The following is a 27402-nucleotide window of genomic DNA, read 5'->3' on the forward strand; positions in this document are numbered from 1 at the left end:
AGGTAAATGACATTTTATTGAACTTTACATCTTATGTTATCTGTATTCCAGCAATTTCATGAGTTATAATTTTGGCATACACATTTATTATTATTCTCTAATTCAGGGGTCCCACTAATAATTATTAAGTTTGTTAAATAAATTTATCTTAAGATGCCTATATAAATGGATTAAATAAAAAGTTAAATGATTTAAGAATATTAAATAATCTTATTTTCATATTTGAATGGTTAATAATTTAATGTCAAATGTAATGCAAAAATGCTTAAAAAAGACTCACTGTTATTGTATTAATTCATCTTCAATTCATAAAACTAAAAGTAATTTAACACACATGATAGCAGCATTAATTTACATTAGATACATAACTAATAACAAACATGGCAATACACAGAAAATTTGCAGAGTTCCAGTTGCCTATTTGGTAGATGGATGTAATTGGCAACTTTTACTTGAAGAGTGGTTGCATCTAAGGGATCACAATGGAAAACAGACATGATTGAGTTAGTCCAAGTGGTGGCAAAATATTGAAATAATTTTCAATTAAAAAATATTTTTAATTTTGTCAGTAATTTATCATGTGATGGCAGAATTAGGAAATGTTAATTGAAAATTCATGTGTATATCAATTATCATTAATGTTCTCACTTTTGTTGTTGTTTATTGGATTGTTTCTTTTTTATGGTGGCACAGTCCAGGCTCTTCATTATATGTGTGGTCTAAGCCTCTGTTTCTGTCTGTTCATATTCTTATAATCAAGCTGGCAGAGATGGAGGAAAAGCTGTGAGTCATCACTGAGGACCAAATTGAGAAGTTGGTCCTTCCATCAGGAATCCCACCTACTGTTGAGGAGCTGCAAACTATTGTCAAAGAGAACTTTGGGATTTCTGGGGAGTTCAGTCTTAAGTATTTGGACCCCGAATTTGAACAATACTGCACTCTGCATAAAACTGACCAAATTAAACATAAAGACACTATAAAGGTTGCCTATGCTACCCCGATTGTTCTTAACTTGCAGCAAGTTCATGAAAGTTTGGACATTTCTTTTGGTCAACAGTCAACTGACTGTGACTCAGAGTCTTATACAGAGTCATCTGTATCAAATGCAGAGTCCTCTGCTGGAACATCATCCTCACAGGACACCATTATCCTGCCTAGACGCAGAAGCACCACTGAACGATGTCAGTCATGGCCAAAGCAGTTCCCCGTTCCACAGTTTGCATATGAGACTGAGATGTGCCTTGAAAGAGCCGATGAAGACTACAAAAAGAATGGAACACTTCTGACTGCCTCAAAGGTCAAGGCAGACATACTGGAAAAGCTGGCAGAAGTTGTATATATGTATACAGCTTATCCATCAAGTGCACAGATAAGTGATGTTGTTGAGGCACTTATTAAGAAATATCCTTGTCTGAAGGAACCTGGCTCCTTCTCAGGTTACTATGGCTGGCAACAAAGCCTCAAATACAAGATGGCAAACTATCGTACCAAACTCAGAGGCTACGGTGTTCCAGAGGTGATGTGCAATGCCTTGAAGTGCAAGAGCCCTGCAGAACAGAAGTCTGCAAAGAATGTGAAAAAGCCTCGAAAGGCAGAACTAAACTACCTTCCCCCTTACCCAGCAGGAGAGGATGAGGAAAGTCAAGAACAGGAAAGGATTCAGTTGCTAACAGAAGTAATGAAGAGAGACAACAACAAATTGATCAAAGAAAAGATGGCCAAAACCTTTGCACACCGAAGAAATGAAATCATCAACCAATCACCCTCCATAGAGGACATCAGAGCCAGGTGGCCAGCTCTATTTGAGGCATCTATGTGAGTTACAAGTGTATAGTAATCAGAAATATTCCTTTGTAGTTGTGAGAGGTCTGCTATTTGAAACAATATGTGTTAAGTTACTGCCATCTGTTTTCTAAATCATGTTTTCTGGTATTTTCAAGATAAAAAATGGTTTACAGGTTACATTATTTTTCTTTTAGATCCAGGATGAGTTCCACAGAATCACAATGGTGCACCTGGAACCAAAGTTCATGTCCAAGCTGGATGAGTACTCTCCCAGGCTTCTGAACCTCTTCCATGCAAAGGGCGGAGCCATGGGGTTAAAGTTGCAGACTGTCCTACTAAAGGTATCCTAAGTCTGGCCATATTATGTTTAAGGATTTTGACCATTACAAGAATGTGTATTAAAGTGCATATCTTTTTAAATACAGTAGTGTGTATAGACTTAATGGCCACCTAATTAGATATTGTCTAATCAGACATTGTCAAAAATGTGACCATTCAATTATCTCAAGTAAAACATTTTCATTTTTAAACACAGATTATGTTTTACATGTAATTTACTGCTCTCACCAGTGTATGTTCTATATAAATGTAAATACGTCTTACTCTTTAAGCTCTAGCTACCAGTCACTCCTATTTTCTAGCTGCTTAAATGTTAATGTTTTGGGAAATAGCCTACTTATCCCTCTAAGAGTTTCATTTTTAGAATATTGCTTCTGCTTGTCTACTGTAAATTTGAAGGTACAACCAGCAGAATGTCTTATTATAAAACAGAGAAACAGTACAGAAACTTTGTACCAAACCTTACTGTGTCCAAAGGTAACAAAAGTCACGTACCAGCTCACCATAAATTCAATGTTAAACATTTTGGTTTTATGGAAGTTTCTTTTATTTTCCAGGACATATGACTTCCTGGATTCACAGTTGGTCATTTGAAAACCTCAGTTAAGACAGGAAGTGTTTTATAAGACTGGTCTCTCAGACAGCATCTTAAGGATCCCTGACAGTGGTTTCTTTAAAAAATAGCACAAGTCAAACCCTTTTGTGTTTAAAAACTGCACATACCTTGACTAATATTAATTTGTGTTATTTCAGGCTCCTAGCAGTCCTACTGTCAGCATGACCAGAGAAGTTGTCATCAAGTGTTTTATCTTGGGGAATGTGCTGAGCAGCTCTTTAAAGAGTATGATGTAAGTTACAATACATATTAAAATACATATGTGATCTCTCTCTTATATTTGTTTATTTAGGACCTTCTCTTTTAGCTGCACAGTCTGAAATACAGTCTTCTTGTTTTGTAGGATGCAGATGAAGGCAGTGTGGCACAGGATCTTTCTGTACAAAAGATGAAAATATACAGCATCAAGAATAATCTGACTGAGGGTACAAAAGACTTTGGGATCGTGATAGAGGGAACAAAGGTCCTCACTGTGCTGGAAAACTTTCCGAGGGTTTGTGCCATGCTCGTTGGATTGACATATGCAATGAATCTTGCCTCTCCCATGGAGCTCAGGTACACTTTTGAAGCATTTCAGAAACTCTTCCTTGAGCTGGATTGTTCAAAGCTTTCCCCAAAAGTGAACAGCCTCAAAAACAAGTTGTTGGCTTAAGAAGGGACCCCTAAATACACTGGAGTGCTCAGTTTTCCTGTGCTGCTGTTAAATGTTCTATTCTTGTTCAGGAAAAAAAAAAAAATCACATTATCCACACTCATTTTTGAAGGGTGTGATGTTATATTTTGGACCTATAACTGGCACAAGTAACTGTTTTTGTAGCTTCCAGGATTAAGCAAATGATACTGCTGCATTATAAACAGGACTGTGAGAGTTGTTTTAAAACACAGGATCTCTTTCGTGGATGCCAGTGTCATGGATGTCAGTGAAAACGGAAAGTCCTCTTGTTTGTCATTCTTATGATTTTTCTTACACCTCACAGCTCCATTATGAAGATGGACAATATCCTGCTGGATCTTTAACTGTGTTATGTGCCACTGTTAATTCTGAGCACAAACTGTACGCTTCTTTATTTCTTTGTAATTTGACATTTTACAAAAAAAATCTTGTCGAAATGGATGTGTAAAGAAGGTTGCACAAATAAAAGTTTGCCTGTTTTCTGGTAATTTGTTTTTACTTTAATTTGCAGTAAATTCTTGCAACATGAGGACATGATATTAAGTGATTTGACATAGAAAAATTATGGCATTTTATGGCCATGAATATTTTCCTTTTAAATCTATTTTAAATATTGTGGTATTAATAAGTTGATTTGAAAATTAATTTAAGTAAAGATAAATAAGAATTGCAGTTTGAATGTGTTGAATTAACCAACATTTTTCCAAGATATGAGTTGATATAACTTATTTTATTTATTGAGTCCAAATTATTCTTATCCAGGTATTTAGAAAGAAAGGATCAATTTAATCTATAAACTTATTAAATATAAATCAATATTATCCAGATAATTAGTAAATATAAATTATTTCTACTTAATTTATTAGTAAATATAAATAACTTTTTTGCAGATATTTGGTATATCTAACTTGCCTTTTTCAGATACCTACTAAATTTTAATTAGTTTTCCCTCTAAAATTGATTCGGATTTACTCAACATTTGCCATATTATTAATAAATCCGACCCTGTAGAAGGATAAAGCGGCTAGAGATAATGAGATGAGATGAGATATTTCAAACGTTGATTTGTTTAAATTTACTTAATTAAATCAGTAGTTTTTAATCAAAGTTGTACAACTTAAAATCTACTCAATTATATTGCGTGTCACTTTGTTGCCATAATTTTTTTAAGTAGAAAATGGTCAAACTTTTCTCAGTGCAGTTGTCCTTCCTTGGACCACTTTTGGTAGGTACTAACCACTTCACACTGGGAACACCCCACAGTATGTGTCATTTTGGAGATGGTCAGACCCAGTCATCTAGCTGTCACAATTTGGCCTTTGTCAAAGTGGCTCAAATCCTTACACCTGCCCATTTTTCCTGCTTCCAACACATCAACTTCAAAAACTCTTGCTACCTAATTTATTTGACCCCTTGACAGGTGCCTTTATAATCAAAATTAGTTCAAATTATTTCCCCACCTTTAATTTTATTAATTAAAATAAAGTTGCAATTGATCTTGCCTGAATGTAATTATGTACATAGGTTTGCTACAGTGTGTAAACTTGATTATAGAAAACACAGTGTGTCAAATAACATGTGACCACCAGGACAAATAGATCACCTAAATGATAACACCTAGATATTTTCTTGTGCCCATGTACATGCATGCCCAGATCTTCAGCAAAATCGCGAAGTGACCATTTGGCATAGTAGGACAAGAATGGGTCTCTGTCTATGAAGTTTAGAGACATGAAGTTTAGAGACACTTCTATAATTCTTATAGTTTTACTGTACAACAAAGACATTTTGATTTGAGATGAATGAGACAATTGGATCAAAACACTTCATCCAATGACCATTTCATCCAATAGCTGAGACATTTCATCCAAAGTCTTTTTATATGCACTATCAAAGCCTTTTTCATATGCACTATCAATTATTAACCCCGCTGACAGTAGTCGGAGGGGTTATTATTTTCACCTGCGTCAGTCTGTGTGTGTGTGTATCTGTCTGTCTGTCTGTCTGTCTGTCTGTCTGTGTGTCTGCAAGATATCTCAAGAACCAATGGATCGATTTGGACCAAATTTTGTACATGTGTTGCCAATCACCCAGGAAGGGAACCATTCAATTTTGGAGGTCAAAGGTCATGGCAGAACTTCGAAATTTTCGCCCAATGTATTTTAATAGGGGAAAGGCGGGGTTTGCACTCGTTAGAGTGTCCCTGTCTAGTTCATCATATAGCCAGTCTTAATAAGGCCAACACAGCCTCAATCAGTAAAATGTTTCAATAAATATTTTTATTTAAATAGTACTTTATTCATTTAAGGGAGTGCATTAAGCAGGTTTATGACTGCGTCTCCCTGTAATAAATGGAAACATAATGCCGAATGATAATAAGGTGACAATATGTGCGACAAGATCAAGAAATAAGCAAAACATAAAATTTTGGAAATAAAACATTTTGAACATGCTAATTGCTGTGTATTTTCAAACCAGTCCTTAAGAGGAATCCTCATTAGAATTTGGCCAAAGCAGAAAACATTTTTGTAAAGCAAATGAATGACCCTTACCATTACAGGCTGCTCTCCAAGCTTTGAGTCCAGTGAAGCCATTTAATTCATCATATAGCCAGTCTTAATAAGGCCAACACAGTCTTAATGGGCATATCTTGGGTATATTTAGGAGCAAGATCAATGTAATTCTCTTATTTTATATTAAACTTTGGTCAAATATCTGTCACATTTTGCATTTTGTGCAATTTTTTTATCTTGCACAATACCAGAAAAATTCAGTTGAAATCAAGCCATTTGAGGTGAATTGGTCCGCCTCTGAAAAAACTTGCCATTTGGATTTCCCGGCAAACATTGATTTTCATGACGTCACGTATGGGACGCCTCCTTCTGAATCCTACGTCAGCGTTGGTTTGTTTATGAGAAAACGACCTGGTGGTTTTCTGCAAATTTCTTCAATGTTATCATGTAATTATTAAAATGGTTAATAGATGTATCATAGGAGGGTGTAGCAACACCAAACTTGATGGGATTAGTATTCATCGTTTTCCAAAAGACCGGACAATGAGAGAGAAATGGGAGCGCTTCGTGCGAGGCACCCCGAAAAACTGGCAACATGCAACAGACCACAGCATGTGGGGCTCACTTAATAAAGCCCGACAACTTTGAGAACTATTTGCAGTGGGAAATGGGCTTCAAGAAGCAACTTGATCTGAAAAAAGACGCAATTCCATCTGTTAGAACGCCCAAAGCAACACCGTCTCCGTCTGTGTCAGCATCATCAAAGGAGCCAGCCTTGTTCGTCTCCCCTGACAGAAGGCGAAGTGCCGCATCCACTGAGGCCCTCGAAGCTGAGGACCAAGCAGAGCCGAGAAAAAGGCCAAGAAAATTGGCAATTCACAAGTTGATTGTTGCCAGCGTAAGAAATAAGAGAGACTATACTCTAAATTGGGTGTTCCTGTGTTTGTGTGGTACACGGATAATGTTATTTATTGACACATACAAAAGTAAACAACATGAAAGTGCTGGGCGATAATACACTTACTTCACATGTATCAAGGGATATGCGTGTCAGGGCTTGAGATCTTGGGACCTGTCAAACACATTAAATGTATATACAACCCTGATTAGCCGATTCCATCTGTGTAGCTTATGAAATCTTTCTCCTCCAGTAGCCAGTACTCTTCTAAATGAAGAAATATATGAATACATAAGAGTAATTAGAAAAAATATGATTTACAGTGGTGCTTGAAAGTTTGTGAACCCTTTAGAATGTTCTATATTTCTGCATAAATATGACCTAAAACGTCATCAGATTTTCACACAAGTCCTAAAAGTAGATAAAGAGAACCCAGTTAAACAAATGAGACAAAAATATTATACTTGGACATTTATTTATTGAGGAAAATGATCCAATATTACATATCTGTGAGTGGCAAAAGTATGTGAACATTTGCTTTCAGTATCTGGTGTGACCCCCTTGTGCAGCAATAACTGCAACTAAATGTTTGCGGTAACTGTTGATCAGTCCTGCACACCACCTTGGAGGAATTTTAGCCCGTTCCTCCGTACAGAACAGCTTCAACTCTGGAATGTTGGTGGGTTTCCTCACATGAACTGCTTGCTTCAGGTCCTTCCACAACATTTCCATTGGATTAAGGTCAGGACTTTGACTTGGCCATTCCAAAACATTAACTTTATTCTTCTTTAACCATTCTTTGGTAGAAGAACTTGTGTGCTTAGGGTCGTTGTCTTGCTGCATGACCCACCTTCTCTTGAGATTCAGTTCATGGACAGATGTCCTGACAGTTTCCTTTAGAATTCGCTGGTATAATTCAGAATTCATTGTTCCATCAATGATGGCAAGCCGTCCTGGCCCAGATGCAGCAAAACGGGCCCAAACCATGATACTACCACCACCATGTTTCACAGATGGGATGAGGTTCTTATGCTGGAATGCAGTGTTTTCCTTTCTCCAAACATAACGCTTCTCATTTAAACCAAAAAGTTCTATTTTGGTCTCATCCGTCCACAAAACATTTTTCCCATAGCCTTCTGGCTTGTCCATATGATCTTTAGCAAACAGCAGATGAGCAGCAATGTTCTTTTTGGAGAGCAGTGGCTTTCTCCTTGCAACCCTGCCATACACACCATTGTTGTTCAGTGTTCTCCTGATGGTGGACTCATGAACATTAACATTAGCCAATGTGAGAGAGGCCTTCAGTTGCTTAGAAGTTACCCTGGGGTCAAGCACTACTGTATGTAACAATAGATAGATGAGCATTGATACATGAATCCATGGGTTTAGAAGCTGAAGCTTTTAACTATCATTTCAATGCAAAATTGCTAGCTGCTAAACTTGGTCTACACAGACTGTGCACTGAACCCATGCAGGGTCTCTCTGCCTGCTGGCAGGTCCGCACATGACGTCACAAATCTGGATCAATATGGCTCCAGACTCCCTTGGGATTTTTCCAGATGCGTTTTGTTATTTTATTTTTTTTTGCTGTAGACAGATGGCCTTGTGCAAAATTACCCTTCTGGATGAGTGTGTAAAGGGACACACTTTCATATAAAAAAACCCAGTAAATTGGTCCAGGATATGTCCTTTAATCAGTAAAAGGCAGGGAGTGGTAGGAGATGGATGCAAGTGCAGAAGTAATGTTTATTAACAATTGTGAAAACACACAGGCAAACAATCCAAAAGAGCAGGCAATCTCGTAAACGTGAAACTTGCAAAAGATTGGGCGAGGCGCAAACAGGCTAAATCAGGCAAAGACAAAAACAGAAACTAAGAACAGGAAACATAATCGAAGACACAGGAGCATAAGGCTCGGTAATGCACGCTGACATGGCGTGATAATTCACACTGAACGTGTGTTTTCTCAATCTTTATATAGGTATGCTGATGCCTCTTGATCATGTGCAGGTGAGCATCATTAACAGCGCGTGTGCGAGAGTCCACTTGGCACGCCCACAGTCCGGAGCGCGCCTGAGAGTCCTTCAGGTGTACGCACCAAAGCAAGCAGGACTGACACCCACATAATAGTTGGGGCCCCAATAAAGGACATCTGGCAAGTGTGAGTATAAATTTTCTATGTAATTTGGTCGAATAAAAATTATATCTCCTCACAAGCGGCCTCAGCGGAATGCAACCGAAGTTGACACTCGCTGATTCCCTTCGTTTCCGGTTTCATTTTCATTTTGCAATGGCGGCCCCCAACATACACAAGGAAGGAGATTTTGTCGAATATTTCTTGGATTGTACATGAACACTAGGTAGGAACCCATCATTTTGAACACACACACCAAGAAAGGCGAGTCTGGGGCGATCTTTACTCGCCATTAGATTTCACAACTCATGTTTGGCGAGTGGCGGGTGGTTAAACTACACACTGCAAAAATGTGTTTTGCTTCGGTCAAATTCCACTGAGAATTCCTCCTTTTTTTCCAACAAAAAAATACATGAAATATAAAATAACTGATAGTGCATATGAAAAAGGCTTTGGATGAAATGGCATTGGACAAAATGGTCGTTGGACGAAATGACCTGTGTCCGAGACAATAGAAAAGTGTTTTAGCATAAATACACAGGTGATTCTTTAAAAAAAAATCACTATATTGTTTTTTTAATTCTATTTTAGTATAATCTACTTTATTTGTTAGTGTTCTTATTTATTAACTTAAAATTTTTTAAAGGCTTCTTGCACTGAATTACTGACTGGTGGATGTGTGAAACAAAATTTTGTTTTTATGTGCAGCATAAAAATGACAATAAAGGAAATCTGAATATTTTACTTTTTAATTCTGTTATTGTCCATTATACCAGGGTCTTCAACAAGCTGTCAGTGCTCTCCCTTGTGCTAAAAATTGCCCAGGACTGCACAGTGGTGCAGTCGTTTTGCCTCACACCAAAAAGGATCTGGATTCAAACCTCGTGGCCAACTGGTGCCATTCTGTTTGGAGTTTGCATGTTCTCCTTGTGCCTGCGTGGGTTTCCTCCCACAGTCCAAAGACATGCGGATTAGGTCAACTGGCTACTCTAAGGCTACATCCACACGACAACGGCAACGAGATGTTATTTAAAAATATATCGCATCCAAATGGGCAACGATCAGTAAAATATCAGGTCCATATGGCAACGCAACGCTTGCTGAAAACGATGCAATACACATGCCACACCTCTAGGGGCGCTGTAAGATGGTCCCTTCGGAGACACCAGAACAATAGAAGAATTAAGGACGCATGCGCATAAACTATTATGCGCGAGACTTCATATTAGCCACAAAGTCAGGAAAATCTGTTCGTAAAATTACATTATAATGACCAAATACAATGAAAAGTATTTTTCCAGTCTCACCTGTGAAAGGTAATCCCATGTGATCTCGTTTGGACAGCAAACCTGTTGGTACAGTTAAACGCAGCTAATCTTTATTCTCTGCTTTGACCTATCCAATATGGCGGCGAGGATGACGTATGATTCTACGCGGAAGGCGGCGTCTTTAATGGTCCGGAATAAATTGAATGCTACACGTTGATGGATTCATTTGTTGTTTCTCACCTGTGAAAGGTAATCCCATGTGATCTCGTTTGGACGGTAAACCTGTTGGTACAGTTAAACGCAGCACATGACTCTTTATTCTCCGCTTTGACCTATCCAGTATGGCGGCGAGGATGACGTATGATTCTACGCAGAAGGCGGCGTCTTTAATGGTCCGGAATAAATTGAATGCTACACGTTGAAGGATTAATTTGCTCTTCTACGCCCTTTTTGAGGAATGTATTGTAGGACTTAAACCAGCATCTGAAGAGGTGAGATCGCGCCTTTTTTTCCCTATTTTTGCTGGCGGGATTGACTCTGCCCTAAGGGCAGAGTCTCTCTCTCTCTCTCTCTCTCTCTCTCTCACTTTGCACCATTACACAATAAATATTCACAGTGAAAATATTTTGTAAGCGCGTTTCATGAACCAAGTTATAGGATTTGTTGACAACTCGCATCGAGTTCGTTACACTTCTACCCGGCGTGAAGCACTCACAGTCATGTGGTTGTGACGTCATCGTAAACAAATCCGTTCTACTCATCCAGACGACTTCACAACGGCAACGTTGCCAGATCTTTCCACTCTGGAACCCGTTCTCAAAAAGATTGCATTTTGGGCACCCAAAACGCCGGTGCCGTGTGGACGCCAGGCCTAAACAATAAGCAATTGTATCGGAGTCACCTGAATCCGTTGCCGTGTGGACAGGGCCTAAATTGCCCATGAAAGTGAGGGTGAATGGTTGCTTGTTTATGTTAGCCCTGTGGTAGATTGGCAAACGGTCTAGGGTGTACCCTAACTCTTGTCTCAAATAAGCTAGGATTGGCTCCAGCTTCCCCTGACCCTGACAGATAAATAGTTTCAATAACAGATGGATGGATTGATAACTGGGCTCACCAGAGGTCAAAATTTGTGTTCTTCACTGTGCATCTTCATCTTTTTGAACACTCCTCCAACTTCTCACTTTTTTCCTGGTCACTTTCGATAGACTGGATTGTATGTTTCACAAGTACACTTATCCACTCATATCACCAGGTATATCTTCAACAATTATACTCTCTGTGCTTCCATCAAAAGGTTCATTTTCCACTGTATTCATCAAAAGTGCAATAATCTTATGCAGTAATATCAACATTTACATTCTACATTTACACCACCCTTATCCAGAGTGATTTACAGTTCACTGTTCACACTTGTCAATCCTCTCAAAAAGTGTGTTTTCAACAAAATGTTATTTCCTCACTGGAAATGCAAACATTTACCTTTATCACTCTGTTTGTATTCCAGCATCATGAAGACCCATGTTTTGAATAAATTACAAATTCTTGCCTGTTGCATTTTGGTGCACTCAAAAACTCTAAGAGCTGACACTGTTCATATACAAATGTCCACACTGAGACATTTGGAGTGTTACAGTCATTTGGTATGTAGTGTTATAAAGGGAGAGGGTGTGGTGTTCACAAACAGTGACATGGAAAATAATGTAAGAAACTAAGCTTCATATTTAAGGTATATTACATAATTCACAAATGCCGGAAACAGACTTAAATCAAACACATTTTCCTTGTGTCTGACATTACCACGCCTTGTGATTACTGCTCTGCTTCTCTGGTTTGATGTGCTTTGTACTTTGGATTTTATCCTTTCGATATTCCCCCGGTATATTGTTTGTGCTTCACCGGTCCATTGGCTATTTTGTGATCCTGCCTTTTGCCTGACAATTTGGATTTGTCCGCCAGTTTGCCTGAATAAACTCTCTTCCAGCTTTAATATCCGTCTGTCGCCTGCATTCTTGACGAGAGGTAAATACAGAGAATGATGAAAATCAATACTTCTGGAAATCAGCAAATGATGTATTCTTGTAAACAATCTAATTGTTATGGGTTAAACTGGGAGCTCACTGTCATGAGTAAGTGAAGTAAAGTGTAATCTCATTACAGAGGCTGTAAATAGCCCGATGTCAATAGTCTGTTACAGCTGAAATACTACGACTATAAAACCTGACTTGATATTTGGAAAATCAGTGTGTTGTATTTATAACAATTATAATGTTGGGATAGATCTAATGGATGATGTTTATTCACTTCACAGGTTTTTTCTGTTTGCTGGAATCATCAGAAATTTTCATTTCAATCTTTCACACATTATTATGGCTAGCAGGTGAGTGAACAGCTGCAAAATTATAATATGGTTAAAAATTTTCTTCATAATTATTACCTTTTAAAAATGTTTATTTCTGGGGAAAGACAAAATAAAAAAAATATTTTATAACAAGATTTTTTATTCCAGATATAGTGGTTAAAATTTTATTAAATTGCCAGTAATCAAAACATAAAGCAGAAACTGTCATTATATTGAAGTGAATTTTCATGAATGTCCATTACATTTAACAGATCTCAAGAGGCATCGGAAGTTGTACGTGATGTAATCAAGAAGAGTCAATTAATAGCTTCATCTCCTGATGGTCCACCTGCACGATATCGTCTCCTCACAACCAGATGTAATCTTGATCAAGACCGCTCAGTGAGAAAATGGACATTTGGACAGCAAGACAAAAATATGCAAAACAAAATTGTACTGATGGTCGGAGAAACTGGAACAGGCAAAACTACTCTGATCAATGCCATGGTAAATTATATACTTGGAGTGAAGTTTACAGATGAAGTATGGTTTGAGATTACAGAAGAGGGAGAAAATAATCAAACCTCAGATCAGTCACAAAGTCAAACAACTCAAATCACTGTGTATGAGGTCTTTGCCCAGGACAACCCAATCTGTCTGACCATTATTGACACTCCAGGTTATGGAGACACCAGGGGAATGGATATGGATAAACAGATTGCTGAGAATCTGTACAAACTGTTTCACAATGATAATGGAGTGAAGGAACTCGATGCAGTATGTCTGGTAGTGAAAGCAACTGAGAATAGACTCTCTGACAGACAGCATTACATCTTTGATGCAATTTTGTCCTTATTTGGTAAAGACATAAAGAACAACATTGTCATTTTTGTCACTCATTCAGATGGAATGCCTCCATCAAATGTGATGAATGCAATTAAGAGAGCAGGGATTCCCTGCAGGAAAGATGAAGAAAATGAACCCGAGTGTTTCTTATTCAACAATCGTCAATCTGAGAAAAGGAGCAAAAAGTATAAGAAACTGCTCCAGGCTGCTTGGGAAATGACAGAGGACACATTAAATGATTTCTTTGCCTCCCTGAAAGAAGAGAACAGAAAAAGCTTAGAGCAGACTGATAAGGTTCTGGCTGAGTCCAAACGACTTGAAGCCTGTATTTCTAACCTGCAAAACCGTATTGACTTTGTAGAGTGCAAAAGTAAAGAACTAGCCCAGATTCAGAAAGCCCTTGAGGCAAACCGAGAAAAGATTGAGAGAAATGAAAACTTTACTTTTGAAGTCACCACATATTACAAAGAAAAAGTACTCATTGAAAATGCTTCATGGAAGGACAGCAAGGCCACCAGTTGCTCTCAGTGTGAAGAGAACTGTCATGAGTATGGCTGCTGGGCTGCTTGGAATGCTTCGCAGTGTGAAGTCATGAAAAATAACCACTGCACATCATGTAAAGGTAAATGTCACTATACTAAACATGTCAGAGAGAACAAGAAATATGTTAGACGCAGTAGACGGACCACAATGACATATGATGAGCTCAAAAAACAATTTGAAACTAGCAATAATTCAGCATCAAATATCAAGTGTGATTTAAAGTCCTATGAAAATGTCAAAAATGAGTTAGAAAGCGACAAGAAACAGGAAGAGAAGATGACAAGCATAGAGAAGAGACTGAAAGAAGAGATAACCAAGAAAGAAAAGGAAAAAGCTGACCTGGTGGAAGAAGCCCACAACGCCATCATGAAACTGTCTGAGATAGCTTTAAAGCCAGACTCTGCTTTCATTGTTCAAGGTCTTGACTTCTTGATCCCTCATGCTGAAGAAACTGGAAGAAAGAGCCTTGCAAAGAATCTGAGGGAGCTGAGAAAAACCATTAAACCTGAATCAGAGGAAAGAGTTAATGCTGCAGTGGGGTATGCAAGAGCAGCTTTCAGTAAAGTGAAAAATTTTTTCTGGTCAAAATGAATTAAATGTGGCTGTGTAACAGGTAATACAGAAGGAATTATAAACATATCAGAATCAAGCGTGCAAGCTTTGTTCAGTTAATGAAATGCGTTGCGTTTATTCATTAATGCTGTTGTTCAAGATTTAATCTTTTAATCGTTTAAAACTTTCATGATGATTAATTATGAATGTGTTATGGAGTCCCTGAAGGAACATGGAGGGGGGAAAAGATGTACTTTTGTGAGATCTGATTTTTTTATGCAGGCCAAGGAACTTCCAGATCATTTTGGCAACATGAAAACCACACCAGTGGGTAAGGTTCAGAGAATTTTGAGATTGGCCTGAAATGTGAAGATATTCAATCCATTTTGTGGATATGGATTTTGTGTGTGTGTGTGTGTGTGTGTGTGTGTGTGTGTGTGTGTGTGTGTGTGTGTGTGTTTTCACAGCATTCGAATTGAATACTAATGTTAATGCTAACACGGCCACTAAGTGAGGCATTCTGGCAGTGGCAGTGACTTTCACATACAGTGACATCACGTGCAATCCCTCTAGCAGGAGACAATGTGATTTGTCACACAGTTTAAATATCGTAAATGCTGATTATGCAGCGCAATTTTGAATATATTACGGCTTGTGCTGTTATAACAACAGGAAACTCCAACACGAGAAATATTTAAAGTTGTGTAAATAGCATGCTATTTTTTATGTTAGTTTAGCCTCCATGACAGCCCTGTTTCAATGTTGCCAAACTGACCTGAGAAGTACATTGACCAAAATGAAAAACTGTGTGAGAGCTCAAATACATTTCATCGGATTTTATTTTGAGATTGGCCTCAAATATAAATACAGTAAATCAGTGCTTGGCAGTGCTACGGTTTTCACATAAGTGAGAGAAATCTGAAGAGAGTACTTAGCGTAAGGGGACACACGTCGCAAGTTTGATGAACTGGAAGTACATTGCCCTAAATAAAAAAAAATTCATTTATTTTTTCCAAGTTTTGAAAATTTTCAAACCTTCAAATTTTTCAAAGTTTCAAACAAAAAAGTTTTTTTTTCCTCCATGTCCGTAATGTGTTTAACATGTAGCAGTATATGTACAATGGTGCTTTAAAGTTTGTGAACCCTTTAGAATTTTCTATATTTCTGTAAGACTGAAAGAAGAGATAAAGGCCCGGTCCCACTGCACTTACGGATGCAAAGAGGATGTAAAACGTAAAAAAATCTTTGCCATCCGTTGGAAAACGCTATGCATCCGTTGTGTACTCATTGCATATGTGCTTCATACGCTCTATCCATCGAGCATCCGTCCACTGTGATTTCATCCGCGCAAAAAGTTTTGAGCTGCACAAAACTTTTAGAACGGATGAACTTTCCGCCGTGTACGATGTAAATCCGCGACATATACGAGCAACAAACGTTCTATGTCCGTTATCATCCGTTAAACGTCTGCTGTATCCTCTCTGCATCCTCTGGGCATCCTCGCAACTCACATCCGCTGCAGCTGAAAACGGAAAGAGGGAGGAAAGATAAGGTACATGAAACGTCTATTCATCGTTAGTAGCACGGAAATAGAAAGGATGTAAGCGTATGCATCTCGTATATAAAGTATTCAAAACGGACAAAGCGTTTATATCTGGGATGTATCTCGTATATTTAGGATGTCTGGAGTATGTCTAGAGTATGTAGAAGGACACCTAGCGGACAATCGATATTTTGTATAAAAAGGGGGAGAAAATCATCTAGTAGTAGAGATGTATCGATGTAGCTGCCAGCACGTCTTTCCGCTTTATGCTGACGGCGTGCGTGCTGCATCCCTTTATTTCCGCGGAGCAGACGCAATTCATACCCCCCGCATGCGCAGTGAACGGTCTGCATCCAATATACATCCGCGCAACATCCCCTTTGTTTCCGTTAGGCGTACGTGATGCATTCCCTTCATCCGCTATGCATCCACTCTTTCTGCTATGCGTCCGCTTCTCAGTTATCACCGGTAACCCCTTCGGAGCTGTCATCCACTTCCATCCGCTTTCATCCGCTAGGCTTCCTATGAACATGCGTTTAACATCCCCGCTATATACTACCCACATCCGTTCTTTTCCGTTCTGTTTTCGCAAATTTTCGCCAATTTTGTCCATTTCTGGAGCGGATGAAAACGGATAGAGCCACCCCCGAAATTTTGCTCATCCGCTGTGTCCTTTTTGCATACATTTTGTGTCCATCGGCCAGTGGGACCAGGCCTTAACCAAGAAAGAAAAGGAAAAAGCTGACCTGGTGGAAGAAGCCCACAACGCAAACATGAAACTGTCTGAGATAGCTTTAAAGCCAGACTCTGCTTTCATTGTTCGGGGTCTTGACTTCTTGATCCCTCGTGCTGAAGAAACAGTCTTGCAAAGAATCTGAGAGAGCTGAGAAAAATTAAACCTGAATCAGAGGAAAGAGTTAATGCTGCAGTGGGGTATGCAAGAGCAGGTTTCAGTAAACTGAAAAATTTTTCTGGTCAAAATGAATTAAATGTGGCTGTGTAACAGGTAATACAGAAGGAATTATAAACATATCAGAATCAAGCATGAAAGTTTTGTTCAGTTAATAAAATGTGTTGCATTTATTCATGCTGTCTGACTTTTTGCATAAACTGCCCAATGAGTTTATTGTCCTGGGAGACCTGAACTGGGACTGGCTATTGACTTCATCAGTATTAAGCAGGGCTTTGAACCGGTTCAAGGAACGAAAACGAAAACCGGGAACTTTTTCTATTTCACATGGAACAGAAACGAAACCAGAAACTTTATTATTTTTTATGTTCCGGAACAGAAACGCTTATTAAAAATAATGGTAACTGGTTAATACCGGTTTTTATTTCGTTCCTCAAAGTTTCCGTAGCCTACAAATAAAAAAGCCATTCTTCTCCTGCACAAGTTTCTATGACCCGCTGGGGTTCACTTCCTGTGTGACGTTCGCTGACTGAATGGAGAGCGCGGGAAGGTGGACTACTATCACATCTCCATGTGATAAAGTGAGTAATTGCATTACTGAGTGTCTGAGCAAAGAAGAGCCTGAACGATGCAACCTCCCTATTGGCTGTTTGTAAAAATGTATCAATTGTTGCCCTTCCCACGGGAACCATCGCGGGCTCGAGAGACGAGACCTGACGAGTTAGTTCGTTGGTAGCAGAATAAAATGTCTGGACACAAATCGGGTTTTCAGAAAAGGAAAGAAAATAAACGGAGGGTCGAAAATACAAAAAAGGAGGCAGAAAATGCAAAACGAGTTTTAAGGTAGGACAAATGGTTACTTTTCTGAGGCAGCCCGCCGTGGCTGCCTGCAGGCTTATTTATTATAGCCCATTTAGTTAAAATAGTTGATATAAAATGTTTATAGTTATAGTTATGTGATGGTTGTCCTGATTTAGACTGGTGGTTTTTTTTTTTGTTTGTTTGTTTTTTTTTTGGGGGGGGGGGGGGGGGGTTGCGCGATGTTGCACCCAGGTCCAGATTAGGGCAGAACCGGCCCTGGCTACATTTCAGGTGTAGTTTGTTTTATGTATGTATGTACTTGCATAGATGTGTACTTGGTCTTCCAATATGGCGCCTAACAAAATCTCGCGGCACGGTGACATCATGCGGTAGCCCTCTATAGGGCCTGACTAGCCTTTGGTAACACACTAAACGAATTATCTTTTCAGTTTTGGCACTTTTTCTGTTTGTGTAGATGGGAAGACATACTGAGAATCCAAATCGCCAACATTTGAAATAATAATTGTTTTGAATTATTTCTTGTCTTATTTAATGAAGGTTGTAATAGAATTAGCCTACATTTGGCTTAAGCTGGATGAGACAGAGACATAATTTTATAGCCATTTGTTAAACAGCTGACAGGGAACGTAATTAACCGTTCCGGGAACGAAATTTTTTTTGTTCTAACCGGTTCGGGAACGTCTATTTAATGGTGGAACCCAAAACCGGAAACGTTAAAATTCCGTTTCTGTTCGGAACGAACCAATAGGAAAAAAATTCTGGTTCAAAGCCCTGGTATTAAGTGACTTATGTGATGAGTTACGCCTGACGCAACTAGTACATTCACCTACACGCCTCAATCCAAAACAAATGGACAAGTCTACATTAATTGACGTCATTCTGACTAATGCTCCACATAAGTACTCGGCTGCTGGAGTTTTTTGTAATGATGTCAGTGATCACTGTATGATTGCCTGTGTTAGAAATTGTAAATTGAGGCCCTGTCCACACGGCAACGGATTCAGGTGAATCTGATAAAATTGTTTATCGTTTTGGCCTGGCGTCCACACGGCACCGGCGTTTTGGGTGCCCCAAAACAAAATCTTTTGAGAACGGGTTCCAGAGTGGAAAAATCTGGCAACAGGGCTGTTGCGAAGTCGTCTGGATGAGTAGAACGAATTTGTTTACGATGACATCACAACCACATGACTGTGAGTGCTTCACGCCGGGTAGAAGTGTAACGAACTCGATGCGAGTTGTCAACAAATCCTATAACTTGGTTCATGAAACACGCTTACAAAATATTTTCACTGTGAATATTTATTGTGTAATGGTGCAAAGTGAGAGAGAGAGAGAGAGAGAGAGAGAGAGAGAGAATAGCCCTTAGGGCAGAGTCTTTAGTCCAAACATTGCGGAAGCAGTATAACCAAAACCGCGCACCACCCGTGTGCTTTGCAAAAACAAAAACAATCCCACCAGCAAAAATAGGGGAAAAAAAGGAGCAATCTCACCTCTTCAGATGTTGGTTTAAGTCCGACAATACATTCCTCAAAAAGGGCGTAGAAGAACAAAGTAATCCATCAACGTGTAGCATTCAATTTATTCCAGACCATTAAAGAATTCTGGAGGATATCAGAATGTTGGCGTACCGGCTTCCATCTACCCCCATTCATTTCTCTTTCCGCGTCTCCATTCAAAAAACGAGCACATGATTTAAAGGAACTATATCCATAGGATAGGGAGTGAGAAGGCGTGTGCGTGTGACAGTGACAGGAGGTGAGTGACAGGGAAGAACCTAGGCTCATGCTCGCCCTGAATTTCTCTTAAAGTGAAGGCAGAAGAACGTTCAGCGCCTGGCCAGGCTTTCTATGTATTAATTTACATAGACGTTTTAAAATGAAATATAAATAAGTGTCTTAGACAATAGATACTATTTTACTTGGTTTAATGACTCTATTGCAACTACTATTAGAGAACGGAATGAAGCATGGACTAAAGCAAAAAGAAATAACAATGATAAATGTTGGTTAAATTATAGGGTATTAAGAAACAAATGCCAAAGTGTCCCCTATACATTTTCGTATGTACATTGGGGAGTGCCTGTTAGAGAGCACACTCTGTCTAGGCCGTCGGCCAGTTCCTTTCCTCGCCACCTTTAAACTTCCCCAGTGTTTCCACCAGGTCCCCATTCACCGCTGGGTGGACAGGAGGTGAGCCCCAGATCACCGTCTGAGACGAGGCTCGAACCTGGGACCGTTCACTTAGTGGTCAAGCACTCTAACCACTTGGCCACGTCGCCTCTCAAAACAAATGCAGAAGACTAATAAAAAGTACAAAAAGTGAGCATTATCTGACTTTAATAAATGAAAACCTTAATAATCCCAAAAAATTTTGGAAAGCAATTAAATCTTCTTCAGGTGATGTGCCATCCACCACTATCCCTGAAGTTATAATAACAAGCCAAGGTGAAGTCAGGGGTAAGCAAAATATAGTAGCTATTTTCAATAAGCATTTTATTAATGCAGGAATAGCTACTCAGTCAATACTTCAAGCCAACCCCATGGATACTGCAACCTCCATCACAGACTCGTCTAATGTAAGTTTGAATAATTTTAATTTTACTACTATATCAGCCTCTGAAGTACAAAAGGCACTGTTAGGCCTGGACTGTAAAAAATCTGCTGGCCCAGACCAGATTGAGCCATATTTTCTTAAAATTGCTGCAAACTTGATTGCTGGTCCTATCTCTTACATTTTCAATCTTAGTCTATACAGTGGTTCTATCCCTAAGTCATGGAAATCTGCATTTGTCCTCCCACTATTAAAAAGTGGAGACCCGTCAGTCTTAGATAATTACCGGCCAATCTCCAGACTCTCTGTCTTGGCTAAACTGTTTGAGCCTCTTATAAATGAGCAACTGAAACATTTTTTAGCTGATAATTGTATTTTAAGTCCCACTCAGTCTGGTTTCCGACAAGGACACAGTACAATTACGGTTGTAACCTCTGTTATAAATTATATTGTTAATGCTTTGGATAACAAAGTCTTGTGCTGCGCTAATCATTGACTTATCTAAAGCATTCGACACCATTGACCACCATCTTCTTCTGCAAAGATTGCAAAGCATAGGTTTTAGTAGCACTGTGTTAAATTGGTTTTCTAATGACCTGAGTGGTAGAATTCAGTGAGTGGTATTAGATAACTGTACCTCATCCTTGCTAGAAGTAAAAATGGGTGTCCCCCAAGGATCAGTTTTGGGTCCTATTTTATCTCATCTCTTCTCATTATCTCTAGCCACTTTATCCTGTTCTACAGGGTCGCAGGCAAGCTGGAGCCTATCCCAGCTGACTATGGGCGAAAGGCGGGGTACACCCTGGACAAGTCGCCAGGTCATCACAGGGCTGTCCTATTTTATTTTCTCATCTCATCTCATGATCTCTAGCCACTTTATCCTGTTCTACAGGGTCGCAGGCAAGCTGGAGCCTATCCCAGCTGACTATGGGCGAAAGGCGGGGTACACCCTGGACAAGTCGCCAGGTCATCACAGGGCTGTCCTATTTTATTTTCTCATCTCATCTCATCTCATTCTCATTATCTCTAGCCGCTTTATCCTGTTCTACAGGGTCGCAGGCAAGCTGGAGCCTATCCCAGCTGACTATGGGCGAAAGGCAGGGTGCACCCTGGACAAGTCACCAGGTCATCACAGGGCTGTCCTATTTTATTTTTTATTTATATAAATAATTTAGGTATGGATCTGAAACAAACAAAGATTCATCTTTTTGCAGATGATACTATTTTGTACACTTCTGCTACATCATTGAAGGAAGCAAATCATTATCTACAGTCTGCTTTTAGTCAGGTACAAAAATCTTTGGTAGGATTAAAGTTGGTATTAAATGTTAAATAAAAACTAAATCAATGGTTTTTACACGTTCACATTCTCTTATAGATTTCACTATTTTAACACAAGATGGTACTCCAATAGAGAGCATAACTTCCTACAAATACCTAGGTATTTGGTTGGATGATAAATTGTCTTTTGGGGTCCATATTGAGAGCCTTTAAAAAAAAAAACCTCAGACCCAAGTTAGTTTTTTTCTTTAGATGAAAGAAGTGCTTTCCTTTTTCAACAAGGAAAAGGCTGGTGCAGAGCACATTCTTATCAGTGTTGGATTACGGTGACCTAATTTATATGCACTCTACTTCATCTTTATTAAAAAAAAACAACTAGATGTACTATACCATTCAGCCTTGCATTTCATTACAGGTGCAGTAGCTATATAGGACTCACCACTGCATTCTGTATGAAACTGTACAATGGTCCTCCCTCTCTCTCAGAAGGAAATTCCATTTATTGATTTTCATTGTTAAAGCATTAATGGGTAAATTACCCTTCTATTTTTCAAACTTCCTTACTTATCATAATAGTGTTTATAGGACAAGGTCATCAGAAAAAATACTACTAATTATTCCATCAGCAAGAACAGAACTTGGTAAAACAGCTTTCTCATCATATGCACCAAATGTCTGGAATGAACTCCAAAACACTTTAAATCTAGAATCACCTCCATCTTTCAATACTTTGAAAAACCTTTTAATGTCACTCTGACTGAACAGTGTAATTGTTTTTAACTAGGTGCCCTTTAAGTTGTGTGTCTGTATTAGCTTGTTATTTGTCATATTAAGTGTAATGTCTGGGTGGCATGGTGGTGTAGTGGTTAGCGCTGTCGCCTCACAGCAAGAAGGTCTGGGTTCGAGCCCCGTGGCCGGCGAGGGCCTTTCTGTGCGGAGTTTGCATGTTCTCCGCGTGGGTTTCCTCCGGGTGCTCCGGTTTCCCCCACAGTCCAAAGACATGCAGGTTAGGTTAACTGGTGACTCTAAATTGACCGTAGGTGTGAATGTGAGTGTGAATGGTTGTCTGTGTCTGTGTGTCAGCCCTGTGATGACCTGGCGACTTGTCCAGGGTGTACCCTGCCTTTCGCCCGTAGTCAGCTGGGATAGGCTCCAGCTTGCCTGCGACCCTGTAGAAGGATAAAGCAGCTAGAGATAATGAGAATGAGATGAGAAGTGTAATGTCTTGTTTGTGTTTTAGTATGTATAGTATGGGATTTGTGGTGTAGTATGTAACTTTGTCTTGTTTTTTATGTATTTTGAAACTTTTTGCTGCCAGTCTTGGCCAGGACTCCCTGGGAGAAGAGTTATTGTAACTTAATGGGATTTTCCTGGTTAAATAAATTAATGCTGTTGTTCAAGATTTAATGTTTTACTTTGTTTAGGTAATCATTTAAAACTTTCATGATGATTAATTATGAATGTGTTATGGAGTCCCTGAAGGAACATGGGGGGGGGGGGGGGGTGTACTTTTGTGAGATCTGATTTTTTATGCAGGCCAAGGAAATTCCAGATTATTCTGGCAACATGAAAACCACAACAATGGAGCGCATACAACAGTGGGTAAGGTTCAGAGAATTTTGAGATTGGCCTTAAATATGAAGATATTCAATCCATTTTGCAGATATGGATTTGTGTGTGTGTGTGTGTGTGTGTGTGTGTGTGTGTTTTCACAGCATTCAAATTGAATGCTAATGTTAATGCTAACACGGCCACTAAGTGAGGCATTCTGGCAGTGGCAGTGACTTTCACATACAGTGACATCACGTGCAATCCCTCTAGCAGGAGACAATGTGATTGGTCACACAGTTTAAATATCGTAAATGCTGATTATGCAGCACAATTTTGAATATATTACGGCTTGTGCTGGTATAACAACAGGAAACTCCAACACAATAAATTTTTAAAGTTGCGTAAACTCTATTTCAGTGTGTGTACATGCTATTTCAGAAATGGATGTAAAGTTTACACGAGTTTAGCCTCCACTACAGTCCTATTTAATGTTGCCAAACTGACCTGAAAAGTACACTGACCTCAATGAAAAACTGTGTGAGAGCTCAAATAAATTTCACAGAATTTTACTTTGAGATTGGCCTCAAATATAAATACAGTAAATCAGTGCTTGGCAATGCTACGGTTTTCACATAAGTGAGAGAAATCTGAAGAGAGTACTTAGTGTAAGGGGACACACTCGTCGCAAATTTGATGAACTGGAAGTACACTGACCTAAATAAAAACATTTTCATTGAGTTTTTCCAAGTTTTGAAAATTTTTAAACCTTCAAAGTTTTTCAAAGTCTCAAACAAAAAAAGTATTTTTCCCGCCATGTCTGTAATTTGTTTAAGGTGTAGCAGTAGATCTCATCTCATCTCATTATCTCTAGCCGCTTTATCCTGTTCTACAGGGTCGCAGGCAAGCTGGAGCCTATCCCAGCTGACTACGGGCGAAAGGCGGGGTACACCCTGGACAAGTCGCCAGGTCATCACAGGGCTTGTAGCAGTAGATTTTTTATTTTATTTTATTTTTTTTTTTTTACCTCATATGTACCATATATGAAGCTGTACTGTTCATGGATAGATATCTTCCTTTTTCATATAACTTAATTTAGTTCAAAAGATTATATTGTTAATTCCATTATTGCTTGTGTTCTCTGTTTTTCTGACTTTCTCATTAAATATTTGGTAACTGCAGTGTGTCTGAGTCGCCTCTTTCTGAGACTCATCGGTATGGATCAAATAACACTGAATCTTCAGTAATTCATAATCCAGATAATTAATACTACTGCTACTGTTGTTGTTATTATTATTATTATTATTACTGTTGTTGTTGTTGTTGTTGTTACAGGGTAAATGAACAACTTATTTTTGAAAGCAAAAATTATTTGGTCAGTGGAAAAAATTTCAGCCTGTCACACAAATACAGTGTTCTATTCCCAGTATTGTATTTACATTCTGTTTCACAAGTTTGAAAAATTACTGAGTAACCTTTGAAGCACAAATTTTCATGACATTTTTATCTGTCCAAATGGACTGAACAGATGTCAGAGTCATCACTGATGATACATGATTTAATCCAGAAGAGTAAATTAATCACTGAAGACTCTCCTGCATAACATCGTCTTCACACAACCAGAACTCATGAAAACGGCTCAGTGAGAAAATGGACTGAACTGAATCAGGAAGTTCCCAGTCAGGAATTGGATCTCACAATGATCTCAATGGTGACCTCGCAGTATGAGAAGTCTATAATATCACAGTGACATCAGTTTGAAATTAGATCACATTCTCATCATAATCTCAAATCCTGATCTCACACTGTGATGTAGTTTTGATACAGTGCTCAGCGTAAATGAGTCCACCCCCTTTGAAAAGTAACATTTTAAACAATGTCTCAGTGAACACAATTTCCAAAATGTTGACAAGACAAAGTTTAATATAACATCTGTTTAACTTATAACATGAAAGTAAGGTTAATAATATAACTTAGATTGCACATTTTTTGTTTTACTCCAAATTAGGGTGGTGCAAAAATGAGTACACCCCACAACAAAAACTACGACATCTAGTACTTTGTATGGCCTCCATGATTTTTAATGACAGCACCAAGTCTTCTAGGCATGGAATGAACAAGTTGGCGACATTTTGCAACATCAATCTTTTTCCATTCTTCAACAACGACCTCTTTTAGTGACTGGATGCTGGATGTAGAGTGATGTTCAACTTGTCTCTTCAGAATTCCCCAAAGAAAATAATTTATTTACACCACAAAGGTGAAGGCTACAAGAAGATCAGCAGAGCTTTACTTATCAGTCAGAAGTGTAGCAAAAGTGGTACAAAAATTTAAGAAAGCTGGAACTGCAACCATCTCACAGAGACGTCCAGGTCGTCCACGGAAGTTAACACCTCGACAGGAGCGTCTTCTGATGAGAAGGGTTGAAGAAAATCGGCAAGCAAGTTCACTGCAGTTATCTAAAGAAGTAGAAAGCCAAACTGGGGTGACTATTTCTCATGACACAATACGGCGTACACTGCAGAGGAATGGCATGCATGGATGCCATCCACAAAAGAAGCCTCTCCTAAAGCCCAGGCACAAAAAAGCCCACCTAGAGTTTGCCAGGGCCCATGCTGACAAAGATGAAGGCTACTGGGACTCTATACTCTGGAGTGATGAGACCAAGATAAATGTTCTTGGAACTGATGGCTTCAAAACTGTATGGTGTCGCAAAGGTGAGGAATACAAAGAAAAATTCCTGGTGCCTACAGTGAAACATGGTGGTGGCAGTGTCCTTATGTGGGGCTGCATGAGTGCTGCTGGTGTCGGGGAGCTGCATTTCATTGATGGGATCATGAATTCACAGATGTATTGCTCTATACTGAAAGAGAAGATGCTACCATCACTCCATGCCCTTGGTCGTCGTGCACTTTTCCAACATGACTAAACACACATCTAAGGCCACTGTTGGATTTCTGAAGAAGAACAGGGTGAAAGTGATTCAGTGGCCAAGTATGTCTCCTGATCTGAACCCAATCGAACACGTATGGGGAATTCTGAAGAGACAAGTTGAGCATCACTCTCCATCCAGCATCCAGTCACTAAAAGAGGTCATTGTTGAAGAATGGAAAAAGATTGATGTTGCAAAATGTCGCCAACTTATTCATTCCATGCCTAGAAGACTTGGTGCTGTCATTAAAAATCATGGAGACCATACAAAGTACTAGATGTAGTAGTTTTTGTTGTGGGGTGTACATTTTTGCACCATCCAAATTTGAGTAAAACTGAAAAATGTGTAATCTAAGTTATATTATTAACCTTACTTTCCCGTTATAAGTTAAACAGATGTTATATTAAACTTTGTCTTGTCAACATTTTGGAAATTGTGTTCATTGAGATATTGTTTAAAATGTTACTTTTCAAAGGGGGTGTACTCATTTACGCTGAGCACTGTATGTACATGATATTAGGGTTAGGGTTATGTCAATATATTTAATCAGGGTTTGGGTCAGTGCTACATATAATCATTCAATCCCTCATTTCTTATACCACATATCTATTGCGGATCATGGATGAGCTGGAGCCAATCCTGGCTGATTATGGGTGAGAGGTGGGGTGCACCTCTTTAGAGGTGTATTTTCCACAAATTATATGTTATTTCCTCACTGGGAATACAAATTTTAACTTTATCATTCCAGCATCTATGTTGCTTTCAGTGTCCTCAATCCTGCACAACTTGAGATTCTCGGTTATTTCCCATACTTGGCTGTTGTTCTGTGCCCTCTTTTCATGACTGAAGCACAGATGCAGCTAGATTAAGGAGAACTTGGATTTGATGACGTACACATGACCATGTCAGACAGCCCTGGCCACTGTAAAGCTGTTGAGGGTTCCCCAGTGATGCTTTTATCCACTATCATTGTAGCATATCTGTTGAAATTCAGCTTGTGTTTTTTCTTGACTGGTGGTTTGTTACACAACATCAGGTTACATTGAAACACCATTTGCTTTACCCTCCCACTTGGATTGACCTTGGAAACCAGTCTTTCTTTCTCTCGATGGTCTGTGACAACACATAATATACTTGGCTTCCTTGGGGTGGTTTGGAATCACTACCACAGAAAAACAAACTTCCTGCCTTGTGCTCAGTCGGAAACCATGTGTAGCAGATAAGAAACAGCATCACACCCTGGATTTACTGTATATTATCACAGAAAATGAGGTATAGACCAACTGCTTGCTCCTATTTGTTCTCATGTCA

At 39.0% G+C, this 27402-nt stretch overlaps 1 protein-coding gene across 1 annotated transcript; it reads left to right on the forward strand.

Annotated features, from left to right (window-relative positions):
• The first annotated feature begins 1606 nt into the window (after positions 1–1606).
• LOC132885892 (uncharacterized) lies at positions 1607–14544 on the forward strand. The gene is made up of 6 exons (XM_060920418.1): positions 1607–1815; positions 1980–2126; positions 2878–2972; positions 3084–3295; positions 12535–12603; positions 12837–14544. Exons 4-6 carry the CDS (start codon positions 3129–3131, stop codon positions 14542–14544), a joined length of 1944 nt encoding a protein of 647 aa, XP_060776401.1. The 5' UTR covers positions 1607–1815; positions 1980–2126; positions 2878–2972; positions 3084–3128.
• Positions 14545–27402: the final 12858 nt, after the last annotated feature.

The sequence above is a fragment of the Neoarius graeffei genome, chromosome 1 (genome assembly GCF_027579695.1).
Source record: "Neoarius graeffei isolate fNeoGra1 chromosome 1, fNeoGra1.pri, whole genome shotgun sequence".
Classification (NCBI taxonomy): Eukaryota; Metazoa; Chordata; class Actinopteri; order Siluriformes; family Ariidae; genus Neoarius; species Neoarius graeffei.